Genomic DNA, 18296 nt, shown 5'->3' on the forward strand with positions numbered 1-18296 from the left:
GTAGCCTTGTGGTTGCTCAGTGAATATTTGTTGACTGACTGAGTGGTGATTTTTCCCCAGCTTGGTCTTATTTGCTGAGCAGTATCTATTGGAATGGTGGAGGGTTACAGGCAATGGAGGAACCATGATGTGGTCCTGTTGTTTGGCTTGAGGGAGTGTGTTCATTTCTTAGCGCTGCCACAATAAATTACCACAAACTGGGTGGCTTAAAACAACAGAAATTTTTTTTCCCCAGAACTTACTCTGGTGGCTAGAATTCAGAAATCAAAATGTCGGCAGGGCTGACATTTACTATGGCAGATAAAATTAGAGGAACTAATATGGAAGGATGCGGCCTATTTGCTCTCTCGTGTGAGAGCAGCATTTATTTTCATTTTTCTGCTCTGAGGATACTGTGCTGCACTGGACAACCGTGGTCTTCGCCTATCTGGAAAATCCTCTGGAGTTAGGCTGCATCACAGCAAACACTTAACTCTGTCAGGACATTAGTATACTAGCGGCGACACCGAGATTTAAAGTACCGTTTATTCTCCAATGGATTCTCCTTTCATGTCAAGTTATCTACAGGAAATGCCTATCTAACAGTGACTCATTTCTCTCTCTTTAGGACCACTGATGCCAGAAATAACTGTCTCCTACATTGCTGTCGCAACAATATTCTTTAACAGTGGATTATCATTAAATACGGAGGTACTGTCAACTATGGGGCACATGAGAAGCAGGGAGAAAAATTTAATTCATGCTTACTCTTTTGAAATTTCAGATTCCTTTTGTAAAGCCGTGTGTAGGTACAGTCTGAAGCTTCACTATCACAGAAGAGAACTTGGACTGCAGCAAAGGACTTGCGTTTTGTACCTATATATTATAGATACTGCATAGCTGGGTGGCATGGAGAATAAGGGTGTGTTTATAGTGGTTATGTTTTCAGTACAACAACTGGACTGAAACATCTACTTCAGGTCTTCCTCAGATTGTGGTGGTCACTCTAGTGGCACTGAGGCGCACTGGAGTTATTGATGTTTAGTTAGGTTTCCATAACTTGTGGATCATCTTTTGCTTCCAGGACTTATGCTGCTCAAGTGATGCTTGTTATGTTATAATTTTTAACTAATTTTTTTAAAAGTATATTCTTTGCTGGTATATCTGTTACATATTAATAAATGTTTTAAGAGAAATTCTGGAATTTTTCATACTAAGCCACCATCTATTATGAAGACACACAGGTAATGTTATTTACTGATCTAGGTGTCACTAAATATGGGATTCTTATAGAATTAAACAAATCCAGGCATTTTTACATCCAAGAGAGGAATGAGTAGAATTTGTGATTCTCTTTTGAATTGTAGTAGAAGAAAAAAAGAGGAGAAAATACCTATTTACTTTTGAAGAAATTACATTGAGTTTCTAAAGTTGTCATTCTAAGATGCTTATTCTTATGTAGATAGGGAAATCTTACTATGTCAGGATTTTGGGTTTTTTTAGAAATGGCTGTACAATTTGTTTCAGCATTATGTCTTGCCTTTATTTATTTTAAGTTTATTTTCTTTGAAGTGTGCTTTGAATGAAGACCCAATTTAGTTACCTTCTTCTTTGACCATCCTAGTAGTGACGTGGAAAAAGCATGGTTTTACTAAATTTATGTATTCTGTAGTTGTCAGGTTGGTATAAATCTTATCAATGGGACATTTTTGATGTAAATGGGATCCCCGTGTAGTGTCTGAGAAACTTTGTCTCAAGAATTTGAAATATTCTCACTAATTACTTGCTCTTTTGAAAACTGACATAGAACAGGATTTCCTAAATATGTTGAATTCTAGTTTTTGGAAATTATATTGCAATAAGGGACTACGATTAGTGCTTAAGGGGGCACAGGCTTTTTCTGTCAACGCCTGAGTTCTCCTACTGGTTCTCAAATGTGGGACCCAGTGATACAGAAGGATAGCTGCCACTCCTGTGGTGCTGGACTGAGCTTCCCTGGAGGTCTTCCTGCTGGCCTTTGCTGATGCTCTTTGTGGAGCAGCTGCCTTACCCAAGTCCCCTACTTGGGACGTTGCTCTAACTACGTCCCCTGGTGGCTGCTTAATGGCTACGGCTGTTCTTTATGCCATGGGAAATCTGGCAAGATTTGATTCTCTCACTCCTTTAGCTTCTTGCTTAATGCTCTTCTGTCAAGCAGCCAACTTTGCGGGATGCAGGAGTTGAAGAAGGAAGAAGGTCATACTTACCAGCATTTCTCTAAGGACCGAATTCTTCTGTAAGCACCTAGGAAACCTTCAGAATCATCCAGCTAATTGGGATCTAACGCTGAAATGCCTTGATCCTGTGCTTTATTGTGGCATCTAAATAGCCATCAAAGCCACTTCTTCCATATTAAAGGCCCTTTTCAAGCTAATACAACATTAAGTCATTTTCAAGATCCGTTTAACTTAAGATGCCCTAGATTGCGTCATTCTGTAATGTTAAACCATCTCTAAGCCCTGTTAATTTCCCGGGCAACCAAACAGTTGTAAGTTAGGAGGTAGTGAACTTCTTGTTATTTGTTTCCTAGTTAACAATCTTGTTTCAATAACAAGATTGTAACAATTTGTTTTCTAGTTTACAAACTAATTTCAGCTGGGACTACTATTTTTATATCCTGTTAGGTCCTGGAACAGTGCATTTTTGCGCACAGGAGACGGTAGGTTATAATTAACTTGCGTTTATTTGAAAGCATTTACATCGGCCCCACTCAAGTTTGATTTATAGTGAACATTTCATGTAGTATTACTTATACATTGATGTAATGATGTGTATTCTAGAATTTGTTTTGTTCATTTATTAAAGTTATAAAGGACTGTGTTAATACTTCATGCTGAAAAGATTTAATGCTAAGTCTTCGGTTTTATGACTGTTGATTTCTAGTTTGTGACATACCTGTTGAAGTGGTTTCTGAAATTTTGTTGTAGTGACATGAAATAAGGTCACATTCGAAATATATTTCATATTTAGCGAACTTCAAATCTACAGTTTCAGAGGATTTGTTACTTAAGAGGCTGTGACAAGACCAATCTCATTTAAACAAGTACCTGTTTAGCACCTGTGGCCACAAGGCACTGCCACCTTGTGCACTTGTACTTGCCTCGGGACAGAAGCAAAGATGAACAGGAAACTCAGGGCGTGAAAAGGGTCCCCACTAGGCCAGAATATACCGGCTTTCCTTTATTTTCCTAAACAGATCATTTTTGAAAAATCCCATCAGCTTAGAAATAAATACAGCAAATTCTAAAATTGAGGTTCTTGCCGCTTGTTTCCAGCCCAGAGCTATGAGGCTGACTCTCCGAAAGCAAATCCAATAAAGGTCAAATAAGGGTTAGGAGGGAAATTGGTACGTAATGAAAATATTTCTAAGTCCCAGTCAGAGCCTCTGATTTCAAGCGATTCTTGATGCTGTCAGTGAGGCCCTGGTATGTGGAGTATCTCCTTAAGTTTATTTTAATGGGATTCGACCTGTATTACATGTGAATAAATAAGATGTCATGTGGTATCAACTCTTCAGTTATTCATGATGGTATTTATTTGAGTATGTGGCCCTCAATTCTGCATGGATATGTATGGAATAATAGTATTTTGAATTTTATAGTGTTTACTTGCTTTTTCTTTTCCAGTGCAAGCTTATTTTATCTTTAAGGTTGTATGAAGAAGGTATAGAAGATATAGAATACTGGGTTTTTGTGACAGTCTTGAAAATCTTTCTTGGAAACACTTCATGTCTGTTATTTCCCTGTTGTTAAGAAGCCCCTGAGGACCCAACATAGTGGCCCCTTGTGATTCATTTTGCTGGGTTCTTTACTGTTCCATTATTTTGATACAATATCAGTTGTTTCTACTGTCATTTTTCAGATCAACTAGTGTTTTCTAACTACATTTTACTTTTTATAACTTTTTTCATGATTACAAAAGTAGTCTTTCCCCATGTAGAAAGATTAGAAAGAATAAAAATAACTGCTGTTAACAGTTGTGTGTAGTTTAGCCCTTTTTTCCCTAAACGCATTTTTTATATAGAGACTACTTTAAAAATAAAATACTTAAAAAATTGTGTATATGTATATATGTGTATATATATATACACATACTTGCATAAATATACACATACATACACACATACAATTTTATTTTTAATACATGACAGTGTATAATAGTAATTTTCCATGTAATATATTTCATTTATTTTTTCTTCATATTTGAAAATAAGATAATTTATATTTTATTTACTTTTATGAACATAAATCAAAAGGTACAAAAGTATATACGATGAGAAGTCTTCTTTTTACCCCCCTACTAAATATTCAGTTCTCGTCTCTGGAGACAACCAATGTTAACAGTTTCTGTGTATCTTTCTGGAGGTATTCTATGCAAAACATACATATGTGTATCACCCCCCGCCCCTGTCAAACTGGGGTGTTTTATACCGTTTGCCACCTTACCTTATTTTACTCAAAACACATATTTTGGAGGTTTTTTCATATCAACACATAAAAAACTCCCTGTTTCTTTTTGGATGCTGAAAAATATTCCATTTTTGAATGTGTCTTGATATATTTTCCTCATCTTCTCTTGAATGGCATTTAGGTAACTTATGGGGTTTCGCTATTATAAACATTCTGCAAAGGATAACCTAAAAATACGTCATTTCCTACATTTGGGAATATGTATGAAGGATTAATTCCTCTAAGTAGGATTGCTGGGTCAGATGATATGTGAAGTTTGAGTTGTGAGAGATAGTCCAAGTACCTAGAAAGGAGGCAGGTGCTGGGTAAGTGTTTGCCGCCTGAAGGAATGAGTTGCTAGGTTGGTCTACGTAGGCTGTGCCAGTGAGACACCTGTTGGTTAAGTAGGGCAAGACCCTGAACTTCTACATCCTTGTCTACACAGTTTTAACATAGTTTCTAATAGCTCTGAACACTCTGTTGCTACCTTAAGTTATTTAGTTATTTCCTCACTTTTGGACATATAAGTTGTTTCCAGATTTTACTGTAATAGATAATGCTGTGACTATCAACCAATTCTATATATAAATGCTTGTAACCACTTTTTATATCCTCAGGAGAAATGCCTAGACATAAAATTTTGGGGTCCAAGAGTATGAATCCTATTATAGTCCTTGAGATATTCTCCCAAATTACTTTTCAGAAAAGTTACAGCGTTTTATATTCCTATGAGAAGTGTATGCAAATGTCTTTGTTACTGCCTTCTGGCTAATCATTTTATTTTCATTTTTTGAAAATAAAAAACCTACTGATATTCATTTGGTATTTAAGAATGCCTCTGAGTGTATTTGCGTGAGATTTGGTTTCAAGACTGCTGAGAATTCTTGGAACTGCTGGTGCTCAAGTTTTCTCTGGGGTGCAATTTCGGGTTCATTGTAAAGATGACTCCTTTTATGTTAGCTCAGATCCGTGGACCCAGTGTGGCTTCCAGTTTGCACAGTGTTTCCCAGTTGTCCTGCATTAGACCCAGATTTCCAGAAGTTCCATAGATGCCATTAGGGACGTATTGTGATTAAACTGGAACTGCTGTGTAACATGAAGGGAGATTAATGGTGGGAACTGATGAGACAGATTGCAGAAAGTGGTGACCAGTGAATGAGTTTGCATTAACCTACTGTTTATTACACCATGAACTTTGGCTAATGTCTCTGAGGCTAGTTCATGACTTACTTGAACTAAGGGAGGTGGGGAACATGACAGTGCTATGTTTATAAACCAGTGAATCTCTGGCAACTTTGAATGTGTTTAATGACTGCCTGCATGTTTTATATTCTACTACTTTCTGAATTTGTTTTATTTTTGCTGAATAACCACATAACTCAAAGAAATTCAAATGTAAACGCTTGTTGGTTTGTACATATTGAAATCCCAAAGTTTACCGAGTATCCCTTTTTAGCTGTGAGACTTACAATATGTGCCTGGTGTGTCATGATTCATGCAAATCTTTTCTCTCCTGGGGCAGCGGTGTGACATGGTGGGAGAAGCAGGAGTGAGTGGGTTTGATAGAATGCCAGAAATGGGTTTGATTCTGGGCTTCACTCTCGATCTCAATTTCCTCATCAGTACAATAGGGATAATAATATCTTCCTAACTGGGTTGTTGTCAGGATTAAATGAGATAACATACATAAAGTGGCAAGCTCAGAGCATGGCACAGAGCTACTATTCAGTAAATGTTAATAAAGAAATCTAGTGAGTAGATTTTGGGGAAAAAAGCCCTTTTGAAATGTAGAATATTGTTGGGAAAACATTTTTAAAAATTAGGATTTGTGTGTAGATTTAGTAACATCTTGCCAAATCGAGTCCTTGCTAGGTCTGGTGTAATGAGTAGAGGTTAATTATCAAATTTAATTAAAGTTCTAGGTCCTGCCAAAATTTTTAAACAAGATTTTGTTTTAAATAGTTAAACATACATGTTTGTCTGCAGTGTCAACAATTCTGAAATCTATACTAGTGTAAAGGTAGTTAGCTTAGTCCTGTTCCAGACTTTTACAAATCTGAATTGTTGGGGTATACTGTATTTGAAAGAAATTAGAATGCTTCAGAAATTTTATAGAAAAATACTTTATAATTATGATGAACAACTTTTTTTTCCCTTAAAGTCTGTCTCTTATGCATATGCTTATAGGTAAAAGTTTTAGCTCTGAAATAACTCCACATTGATGGATATTAACTAGACTTATTGTGGTGATCATTTTGCAGTATACACAATGAATCTTCATGTTGTATACCTAAAATTAATATAATGTTATATGTCAATTATATCTCAATTTAAAAAAAACCTAATTCATATGATGTTGTTTTGGTAGCAGTCTTCAGAAATAGTTTTCTTACCTTTGTTATTTTGTGTCCTTCATATTCACAGGAGCTGACAAGTGCTTTGGTGCATATAAAACTACATCTTTTTATTCAGATCTTTACACTTGCATTCTTCCCAGCAGCAATATGGCTTCTTCTTCAGCTTTTGTCAATCACACCCATCAATGAGTGGCTTTTAAAAGGGTATGTTTAAATATTTTGAAGTGTCCACTTTTAATGGGGTATCTTTAGTAACATTATTATTTCTGTGGCAACTGTACACAAAAGGGCTTATGTGTCATATAAGGAAATAAAAACACTTTTAACATTATTATTATTCTTTAAAGTGATAGTGTTTCACTAAGGAACTGCATTAAAGAATCTTATAACAAGAATCTTAAAATATACACTCTTGCTAAATGATAAGGTTCTAGGAGAGACAATTTTCTGTTGGGAGAAAATTGGAAGGCACTACAGGATGTAAGGTCTGTGTGCATGTGTGTAATGTAGGCTGTCAATTGGGTGCTTTAACTTTTGTGTTCTATATCTTACCAAATGTATACAGATACTGGCTGACTATAATATGTGTTTTTAAAATGCATAGGAAAGAAAAATATATAGAGGGGACAAACATTTACTTTTTCCCTTGTTCTGTTTTATGTTTGATAGGATAATTGAATTAGCAATAGATTTTTTCATGTTATTTTTTAATTTATTTTTAACATCTTTATTGGAGTATAATTGCTTTACAATGGTGTGTTAGTTTCTGCTGTAAAGCAAAGTGAATCAGCTATACGTATACATATATCCCCATATCTCCTACCTCTTGCGTTTCCCTCCCACCCTCCCTATCTCACCTCTCTAGGTGGTCACAAAACACCGAGCTAATCTCCCTGTGCTATGTGGCTGCTTCCCACTAGCTAGCTGTTTTACATTTGGTAGTGTATATATGTCCATGCCATTCTCTCACTTCGTCCCAGCTTACCCTTCCCCCTCCCCGTGTCCTCAAGTCCATTCCCTACGTCTGCATCTTTATTCCTCTCCTGCCCCTAGGTTCTTCAGAACCATTTTTTTTCAATTCCATATGTATGTGTTAGTGTACGGTATTTGTTTTTCTCTTTCTGACTTACTTCACTCTATATGACAGTCTCTAGGTCCATCCACCTCACTACAAATAATTCAATTTGTTTCTTTTTTATGGCTGAGTAATATTCCATTGTATGTATGTGCCACATCTTCTTTATCCATTCATCTGTCTATGGACACTTAGGTTGTTTCCATGTCCTGACTGTTGTAAATAGAGCAATAGATTTTTATTAGAATCTTTTCTCCCATTAAAAATGTTGCCATGTTTGTTAAAAGGATTTAATGATTTTTAAAAATTATTTGAAGTGGTTTAAAACTAACCACATTTTAGCATCATGGTATAACAACTATAACGCTGAACTTAAAGCCTAAAGATTGCAGTCTGACCTTGCCCCTAAGTTGCTATGTGACTTTTAGGAAAGTCATTGAATAGTCTTGAACCTCAATTTCCCTTTGTAGAAAGTGAGGATAATCATACTTTTATTGCCTGCTTAGTAATGCTGTGGGGATATCAATTGAGATCACTTATTCATTCATTTATTCAAGTCATTTATTCAGCTCCTTCTATATGCCAGGAATTATCATAGGTATTAGAGAAACAGCAGTGAACAAAATTGGCAAGTTAGTTTTGCACGTCAAGGACACTCTAGGTGTGATTGTCAATAAATAAGTAAATAGATGATCAAGATAGAGATAAGTGATCTGAAGTAAAACTGTGTGATATGAATGGTTGAGAGGACAGGCTGGTGATCAATTTAGACTGCAGAGTTCTGGGGGCAGAATGTTCAAGGTAAAGGAAACAAAATGTTTAAGGACTGGAACAAGCCTGGTGTCTTCTAGGGTCAGGAAAGTGACAATGATGGCCAAAGCCTGATGATATAGAGGACAAATAATGTGACTTGGGGTTGAAAAGATGGATAGGATCCTGGTCATGCAGAGCCTTGTAGGCTTGTAAAGCATTCAGTTTTTATTTCGAGTGCTGCAGGAAGCTACAGGAGGGATTTAAATGAGAGAGTAATATGGTTCTGATTTATGTTTGCAAATGATTCTTCTAGTTCCTGTATGAAGAATAGATAGTAGAAGAGCCTGAGAGAAAACTAGGAGACCAGCTTGGAGGCTAGTGTGATGAGGGAGCAGCTCAGAAGAAAGAAATGGATGTATGGAGGATATATTTTAAAATTAGAGCTCTCAGTATCCATGGGTGGATAGGTTGTGGAGAGAGGACAGGGAGGAGTCTGGATTCGGGGTATGAGCCACTGGCCGATTGGCGGCATCATTTTCTTAGCTGGGGGAGAAATAGGTTGGGACGAGAGCAGGAAATCAAGAGTGCTGTTTTGGCCAGGTCGAGTTTGAGAGAATGAACATAAAATTTCACCAGAAAGCATAAAATGCTACATAAATGTGATGACATCATTTTAGAGCAACAAGGTATGATGCATATAGAGAACCAGTATTTACCAACTATCTGCCCTGTAGAGAGCACTCAAGAAATTGGAAGATATTAACTCATTTTCATTGTATTCAGGGAACTTCCAATTTAGTTGGATATGTAGGATATATATACAGATATATAAAACAGTAACCAATAAAATGGGGCAGCATATGATTTGTTAGATAAGTGGTGTAATCAGTTAAAGGGGAAGAGGTGCAGCAAGGGTTGTGTACTCCTAAAGAAGAGAATTCAAACATGAGGCATTAGTGGGAGACAAAGATAAAAAGCTTCCTTAAGGCCAAGTTGCAAGACTGGAACTACTGGGCTGAGGAGTTTGAGTTTGAATCTGTAGATGATGCAGCGTTCTTAAATGTGCTAAACAAGAGAACAACATGCTAGAAAATGGTCATTAAAGAAGATTGTCTGATAGTATTGTCCTGGGTATATAAGCAGAGCAGAGTAGAGTTTGTAATCACAGTATGCTAAATAAAAAAAAAGCATACAATTCTCAGCTCAGGATATTAAACTTAACGGAGTACAAACTTAGTCTACCTCACTTAGAGAAAGCTCTTCCTCACTCACTTTTTCTCCCTTCCCCTCCCAATTTGAGAGTACACACTTAGTATGTTAACTGGAGGGAATTGCCGACTTCTACATCAAGGTCCTGTTTAAATCACTGAGATAAATGTATTCTGAGCGCACACTCCTTACCTTGCTGTGTTAAAGGGAAAGAGTGAAGGTAGAGAGAGCACTGAGTAGGCATTTAGAAATGTCCAGACTTGGGCGAAAAGCATCTGAAGGGGGATGATGACAGTAGTCATGGAAAAGAATGGAAAGTTGGTTGTGGCGATTGTTTGGTTTGTGAAGAGTGAGTGGAGCTCCACTTAACTCCAAAGTTTCAGACTGGATCATTAGGAAAAAAGCTGTCCCATTGGAAGAAATAGGTTAATTGAGAGGCAAAATTGATTTCTTAGAATATACATAAATTCAACATTAGACATGTTTTGTTTATGGTGGCAGTCATAGACAGCTACGGATTTGGGAATGGAGGTTAGGGTTAGCAATAGAAATTTGTAAGTATTCATATAGATTCAGATTTGCAAATAAGATTGAGCAGAAGACAGGAAAATACTTGAATGGGCTGGTTTAAAAGACAGGAGATAAATTAGAATGATACTGTACTATGGCAACCAAGAGAATAGAGTGCTTTGAGAAGCAAGGAGGAAAGGAGAATGAATACAGGGAAAAGGATGTTGGATTTGGTGATTGGGAGATTGCTGGTTACTTATAAGGTTACTGCTTTTACTAGAAGGGGCATAAGTCAGATTCCAGGGGAGTAAAGAGGGAATGAGCTTTGGGGTCTTGGAGGTAGAGCACAACAGTGAGCCACAGTGGAAAAAGTATTATTACATCCTGAGGAGGCAACAGTACTAATTTTGAGGTTAGTTATCTACATTTGTGTGTTGAATATTCTGCCTCCTTGAAGGCAGGAATGATGTCTTATACTTTTTTTTATACCCTTGTGTAGTGTCCTACCTGTAGAAAGTATATGTATTCAGTATATATCTTAGAGATTTTTTTTTAAGATACGGAGAACTCTCCTTCTTTGTACATAGAGGGGAAGAGGCCAGATGAGAGGGAAAGTTTGAAAAAGTTCGATTGAAAATACCTGAGAGGACCTGTTCCTTGTATTGGTGGTAGAGAAGCCAGAAGGCAGAGAGCCTGGAGGGGTGGCCTTGGTAAGGCTTTGGCCCTGGATTACAGAATAAAAGTTTAACCCAAGATAGGTGATTTTGTGAGTTTGGTCATATATTTAACTCCTGTCTTAACTTCAGCTTTTGTAAAAATGAGAATAATAATAGTATTTATCTTAAATACTTGTGAGGGATAAATGAGTAAAGTGTCTAGAACAGTATCTACTACAGATGGTAAAATCTCAGTAATATTAGTGATGTTGATGGTAATGATTACAAGGAAGGCTCAGAGATTGGGAATTCTTAATCAGACAGACTACTTCAGCATCACTTGGGAAAACAGACCTTAAAAGAAGACCATGTTAAAGTGAATTGAACTGGAAGTTCCCTATAAGGTTTTTTCTTAAGTTTTCAGTCAAAAATTAATGAAAACTTTTTATTTTTTCTTACTTCAGAGCCAATATAAATTCATTGCATAAAGATTAGACAATATATTATTACAAAAGTGAATAAAAATGACCTGTGATCCTACATTCAAAATATTAGTCAGATACTCTGTGTACTTGATTCCTTGTATAAACTTTCCACTTTAGTTGGGCTTTGTCCCCAGAATATATATTCTGTATGAATGCTGAGGAATGTTTTTTATCTTTAATACTTGGATTTACTACTCATAATTTCATTTGCTTGTCATGCAATGTGTCTTCTATTCTAAACTAAGAGAATAGAATTCTTGTCACGATCTTGGGAGTATACACATAGTTTAATAAAAACCAAATTTAGAATAGACACTAGAATTTACTATAGGGTCTGAATCTAAGAAGTACATGATTGTGTCATGCCTATTTTTATAATGATATTACAACAGCATGAAAATGTCTTTTATGAGATGAAAGTTTGAGAATTGCTGTTATGTGGAAAAGAATCTGCAAGAGGTTTTAAAGTTTTATTTTTGCCAAAAACCTTCCTATAAAAAATGTAAGGAAAAGATACCTGAAAATAACTGACTATATACACTTGCCAAATGATTAACCATTTTGGTTATCTTGCAATGACTACACTCACCATAACCTGACTGTTTTTTGAATTGTATAAGACCTTAAATAATTTAAAAAATAAAATCACCCAAGTCTGTGGAATGGAGTGAGAGCTTCTATTAAGCCATGTTGCCTCATATAGAATTGTCTAAACTCAAAAGGGCATGTGCATCAGTAAACATTCTCCTATTTTCATTTACTCAGCTTTGCTATTTTAGAATGAATGTAGTGAAAACTATTTATAATTGATAACAAAAGCCTACTTATAGTTGCTTATTTTTTTCTTTTTCAGGTTGCAGACAGTAGGTTGCATGCCTCCCCCTGTGTCTTCTGCAGTGATTTTAACCAAGGCAGTTGGTGGAAATGAGGTAAGTCACAGGGCTAACTTGTTTAAACATAAGTGGGTGCTATGCTCTTATTTTATATTTTATTTTATTCTATTCTATTCTATTCTATTCTATTCTATTCTATTCTATGATGGAGTCATGTCACAGAAAACATATAACCATAGCAGCATATGAAAGAAGTGGGTGAATTCATGTTTAGGATGATGCTAAAATTGACAATAATGAATGAAATTTAGGATTTCAAAGAGAAGAGCAAGGGAGGTGAATGAAATAGAGATGGTGATTTTTCTACCTCAGTGGGAAATGAGGAGACAGAAGACAGTGAGTCCAAGGCAAGGAACTTTTACATCCAAGACTCATCAACTGAGGACACCTGCCATGGCCATTCCTTAGTTCTTAAAAAATTTGTAGCAAATTAATTCATGGGAAAAGGGTCAATATAAGTTTAATGGCAAATGAAGATGATATAAAAAAGGAGAAATTAGGCCAGGTTTCTAAGATGAATTCAAAGAAATTATTCAACTACTAGGAAACTGTGGCCAAAGAAGAGTGCTTGTATATTGGGGTGGCAGTTGTCCATTTCGGGAGCTACTTATAGGTGGTTTTTCTTGGCTGAAAGACCCTACGACTTTATACTGAGGGACTCTGCTTTGTAGTAGCTTATTCCTCCTTTTCCACTAATATTTTATCATTCAGAAAAGAATACTATAGAATGAGGGAGGATATAAATGTTCCCACTGCAATTCGTTCTTAGGATTTTGCTTTCTTTGCATCTGTTTTCATCTTTATTTACTTTATTCAGTACCTGCTATATTCCTTTAAAAAAAAAGTTAATTGAAGTATCATCGACATACAATAAACTGAACAAATTAAAACAATTTAACATTTTGACATATGTATGCATTGGGAAATCATCAACACAATTGAGATAGTGAACGTGTTCATCACCCCCAAAAGTTTCCTTGTACCGCTGTGTAATCCCTCCCTCCTGTCGTCTTCCCCAGGAAACCTCTGATCTGTTTTCTGTTACTATAGATGTTTGCATTTTCTAGAGTTTTATATACAGTAAGTCCCCTACATACGAACCTTCAAGTTGCGAACTTTCAAAGATGCGAACGTGTGTTCCATCGATGTCAGGCATGAGTGAAATTGCACCTTGCTCTCCGTCTCCTATCGCTGACAGCTCTATCCTCTCCCACCTCCTCTCCCTCCTCCAGTCAGTAACTCTTCTTGCCCGTTTACTCGATGCCACCCCCGTATGCCAGCTGTTGTACTGTACTATTGTACTTTTCAAGGTACTGTAGTGTAAATTAGAAATGTTTTCTTTATTTTTTGTGTTTGTTTTTTATGTACTATTTGTGTGAAAAGTATCATAAACCTATCACAGTACAGTACTATATAGCTGATTGTGTTAGTTGGGTACCTAGGCTAACTTTGTTGGACTTACAAACAAATGGACTTACGAATGCGCTCTTGGAATGGAACTCGTTTGTATGTAGGGGACGTACTGTAACGGAATCACACAGTGTGTACTCCTTTTCTTTTCCTTTTCTTCTCTTACTCAGCATAATTATTTTGAGATTCATCTATATTGTGTGTATTAGTAATTCAGTCCTTTTTATTGCTGAATAGTAGTCTTTTGTATGAATATGCCACAATTTGACTATCCATTCACTTGGTGATGGACATTTGGGTAGTTTCCACTTTTGGGCTATGAACATTTGTGTACAAATCTTTAAGTGGACATATACTTTCTTTCTTTTGAGAATACTTAGGAGTGGAATGGCTGGATCATCTAATAGGTGTATGTTTTAGCACCTTTCAGCCAAGGGAAGAATCACCAATAAATATAAGTCATCTATAAACAACTTCTGGAGTGGACCATATCTGTCAATATATAAACACTCTTCTTTTACCACCAGTGTATGTTTAACTTTTTAGAAATTGCCAAAATATTTTCCAAAGTGGTTGTATCATTTTACATTTTAAATAGCAATATATGAGAATTGCTGTGTTCTACGTCTCATCAATACTTGGTATTGTCATTCTTTTTAATTTTAGCCATTCTAATATGTATGTAGTTGTATCTCATTGCGGTTTTAATTTAATTTGCATTTTCCAGTGACTAATAGTGGTGAGCATTCTTATCTTTCCATGTGTTTATTTGCTATCTATGCCTTTCTTGGGGAAATGTCTATTAAAATTTTGTTTTTTAAAAAATTGGGTGTTTTGTTTTCTTATTGATGAGCTTGGAGAGTTTTATATATTCTGGATACAAGCCCTTCATTTTATCTATATGCTTTTAAAGTGTTTTCTCCCAGTTTGTGTTTGTCTTTTCATGTTCTTATCAGTGTCTTTTGAAGAGCAGAGTGGTAGTGGAAAAAGTAAAGGGTGGTTGGATTCTGTATGTATTTTGAAGGTGCAGGGTATGCTGATGAATTGGATGTGGGGTATGAGAGAAAGAAAGGGGTCAAGAATGACTTCAGGGTTTTTGACTGAGCAGCTAAAAGGATGGAGTTTGCTGAGATAGAAAAGACCACTACGTGAGAGCTGCTTTTGGGGGGGTATTTAGTCTGGGTAGGCAAGGCTATACTGTGATAACTAAGAACTCCAAAATCTCAATGGCTTGTTAAGCATATAAGTTTATTTCTTGTTAATGGTACCTGTTCCATGTTGGTCAGTGGGAAGGTCTTTGCCATCACTAAGGAAGCCTGGTTGGCTCCACGTCTTGAAGTACACCATCTGGATGGAACACAAAACATTTTCAGTTGCCACAGCACGGAAGGAGAGAGATTGGAGAATCACAATGGGCTTATCATGTCCAGGCTGGAGATGACATATGGCACTTCTGCTCACATTACATTGGCCAGAACAAGTCATGTGGTCTTATCATGGGTTGTCATTCCTGTGCCCTGAAGGGGAGGGGAGCTGGACGTTGATGAACACTTGTGATGTCAGCCATATGGTAAAGATCAAGAGCTTATTTTTTTGATGTGTCAAGATGCCTATTACATATCCAAACGAAAATGTCAGTGAGCAATTAGAGTTACAGGGGTTGAGAGGTGAGGGGTGGCCTAAACCTGGAGACATAAATTAGGGAGTCATCAGTGAATAAACTGTATTAAAAGCCAAGATTGAGGTTGAGATTCCTTAGGGAGAGAGCATAAATAGAAAAGAGCAGAGGTTCAAGGACTGAGTCCGGGAACCCTCCAACTTTAAGAGGTCAGGACAATGAGGAATAACCAGCAAAGGCAACAGAGAGTATAATTAGTGAGACTGAAGAAAAAACAAGAGAGCATGGTATCCTCGAAGCCAGGTGAAGAAGGCGTTTGAAGGAGGAGGGTATGATGAGCGGTATCAAATTCTGCTAATGTGAGTTGTGTAAGATGAATTCCGAGAGTTGACCATTGAATTAAGGTATGTGGAGGTTACTGGTAACCTTGACCAGGGTGGTTTTGGTGGAGCGTAGGGGCAAAAGCTTGTAGAGTGGGTTCAAGGAAAACAGGAAGAGAAGAATTAGAGACAGGAAGTCTAGACCATTGTTATGAGGTCCTTTGTGATAAAAGAGAATAGAGAAATGGGACTATGTTTAGAGAGGGTTGTGGGCTCAAGATATTTTTTTTAATGCAGAAAGGACAGTGTATTTGTATCATGATGAAAATCATACAGCAGAGAGCAAGCTGTGGATTTAAGAGAGAGTGCTGGAGTAGTTTATTTGATCAAGTGGGAGACAATGGTATTGGGTTGTATGAGCTTCAGTAGGAGCTTGGACCATTTGTTCATAATAACAAGAGGGAAGGCAGGGTGCTTGGCTATAGATCCATGTAGATGGGTAGAAGGGGTACACTTGGGAGTTTTTTCTGGTGGCTTTCATTTTTTTCTCAGCAGCAGAGAGTGGTGATGGGGGTAAGTGCTATTAATGTTCGAGATGAGAGAAGAAAATGCGGAATTGCCATGTAGATGGGGAGAGTGAGTCAACTGGAGAAGATGGTAGCATTGCCAGGCAGCACCAAGGACCCAGCTGAAACCAAGCCATGCATTTAAAGTGAAGCCAGGCATCATGGATGTGTGTTTTCTCTAAGCCACATTTAACTTCTCGGTGTAGGAATGGAATTGGCAGATAGATGGATTTAACCAGCATTTCAGTATGCCAAGTAATTCTTTCAGTTGCCACATAATTAGTGAGGTAGAGAAGTTACTGGAGTCTTGGATTAGCACCTGCTATGATTATCTTTCTATTGCCTTGAAAGAATTTGAGCAAAGGGTCTCCTGTGGTATATCTGAGACTAATGGTAATTGGTTTAAAGGTGTCATTTATCTCTTTCTTTCTAATGTGATTCCCTTAAAAAACTTTTCTTTCTCAAATGACTTTTGGCAGAAGTTCAAAGTTCACTCATTTTCTTGACATCAACGTATAACATTTGAAATTGTATCTACATGTTCATTCCCCAGTGGATATTTAAATCATTTACATTAATGTTGCATGTTAATAATGCTGAATTTATGAACATCTCCTTTGTTTTCTAGTATCATTGGTCTAGTTCTTTAAATGTTTATATTGTGCAGCTTCATGATTGTCATTTAAAAAAATTATTTATTTATTTATTTTTATTTTTGGCTGCGTTGGGTCTTTGTTGCTGCGTGCTGGCTTTCTTTAGTTGCAGCGAGAGGGGGCTACTCTTTGTTGTGGTGCGCAGGCTTCTCATTGTGGTGGCTTCTCTTGTTGCAGAGCACAGGCTCTAGGCACGCACACTCAGTAGTTGTGGCTCGCAGGCTCTAGAGTGCAGGCTCAGTAGTTGTGGCACAGGGACTTAGTTGCTCCGCAGCAGGTGGGATCTTCCCGCACTAGGGCTTGAACCTGTGTCCCCTGCATTGGCAGGTGGATTCTTAACCACTGTGCCACCAGGGAAGCCCTGTCAAGCGTTTTTGAAGTCCTGGGGAATAAGACACAATTTTTCATAAATATTGAACATTGAGCTTCAGAAATGAAGCTTTCAAAGTCCATTTTGGTCATGTCTTCCGATGTGCAGTGAATAGACTATTTTATATTTATGTCAGATTATGGAAGAAAATGATCTGTAGGTAAAAATACTAGATAATTTTAAGTTTCATGGTTTTCTAAAATACTGTTATAAGGTAACCGAATATAGGCTTTTGTTGAAATAAATGTAAGGGAAGATTAATCTTTTGTATCATATATCGGAAAAAGCTAAGGATAGAAAATAAATTTTTTCGTGCATGTAAATGAAAAGATCCAAAAGCTGAGTGCAGTGTCAGGTGCCATTAGGTGAAGGTTTCGATTCTACTTCACCGTGGTTGTCTGCTCTGTCTCACATACAGCGGCTATGTACCCACATGGATTTTAGCATGGGGGGAAAATTACTGGGGCACATTTCCATGTTACACTGTTCTTTTCAGCTGACCATTCTTTGCAGTGTTTATACATGTAAGAAAACTTTTTTCTTTCCAGATTTTGTGTTATTAAACTTATTGACATTGAGTTTATGCTCTCAAACACTGATATATACATCTTTTAATACCTGTACACATGTTTAGCATATGCTCTCGTATGTTAAAATGTGCGACTGTGTAGCATATTTGTATTTAATGATTTTGGGGACATATGCAGATACAATAGTGTCACTTGAAATGATTCTCTTCATTTTATTTTGTAAAGTTGTTGTATAACTTAGAAGGGATTTTTTTTTTCTCTGTTACTTATATACCTCTCATTGTAAATGCTTTTTTCCATAAAACTGTTGCTTACTGAAAGGTTTTTGTCATGGATTGAAAGTTATTGCGTCCCTTAAACTCACATCTTGTACTTTGGTGAGAATAGCCTTTTTACTTTTTGTTAAAGTTCAAAAACAATTTCTG

The 18296-nt window shown here is 36.8% G+C and overlaps 1 protein-coding gene across 3 annotated transcripts in view; it reads left to right on the plus strand.

The window, feature by feature from the left end:
- Positions 1 to 18296, plus strand: part of SLC10A7 (solute carrier family 10 member 7) — a 253234-nt gene that overhangs the window by 5694 nt on the left and 229244 nt on the right. For all 3 annotated transcript variants that reach the window (XM_030878159.3, XM_030878160.3, XM_030878163.2), the window contains exons 2-4: positions 608 to 690; positions 6891 to 7027; positions 12365 to 12440. In XM_030878159.3, coding sequence (XP_030734019.1) covers positions 608 to 690; positions 6891 to 7027; positions 12365 to 12440 — 296 coding nt within the window. The remainder of the gene's footprint in view (positions 1 to 607; positions 691 to 6890; positions 7028 to 12364; positions 12441 to 18296) is intronic.

This window comes from Globicephala melas, chromosome 5, assembly GCF_963455315.2.
Source record: "Globicephala melas chromosome 5, mGloMel1.2, whole genome shotgun sequence".
NCBI lineage: Eukaryota > Metazoa > Chordata > Mammalia > Artiodactyla > Delphinidae > Globicephala > Globicephala melas.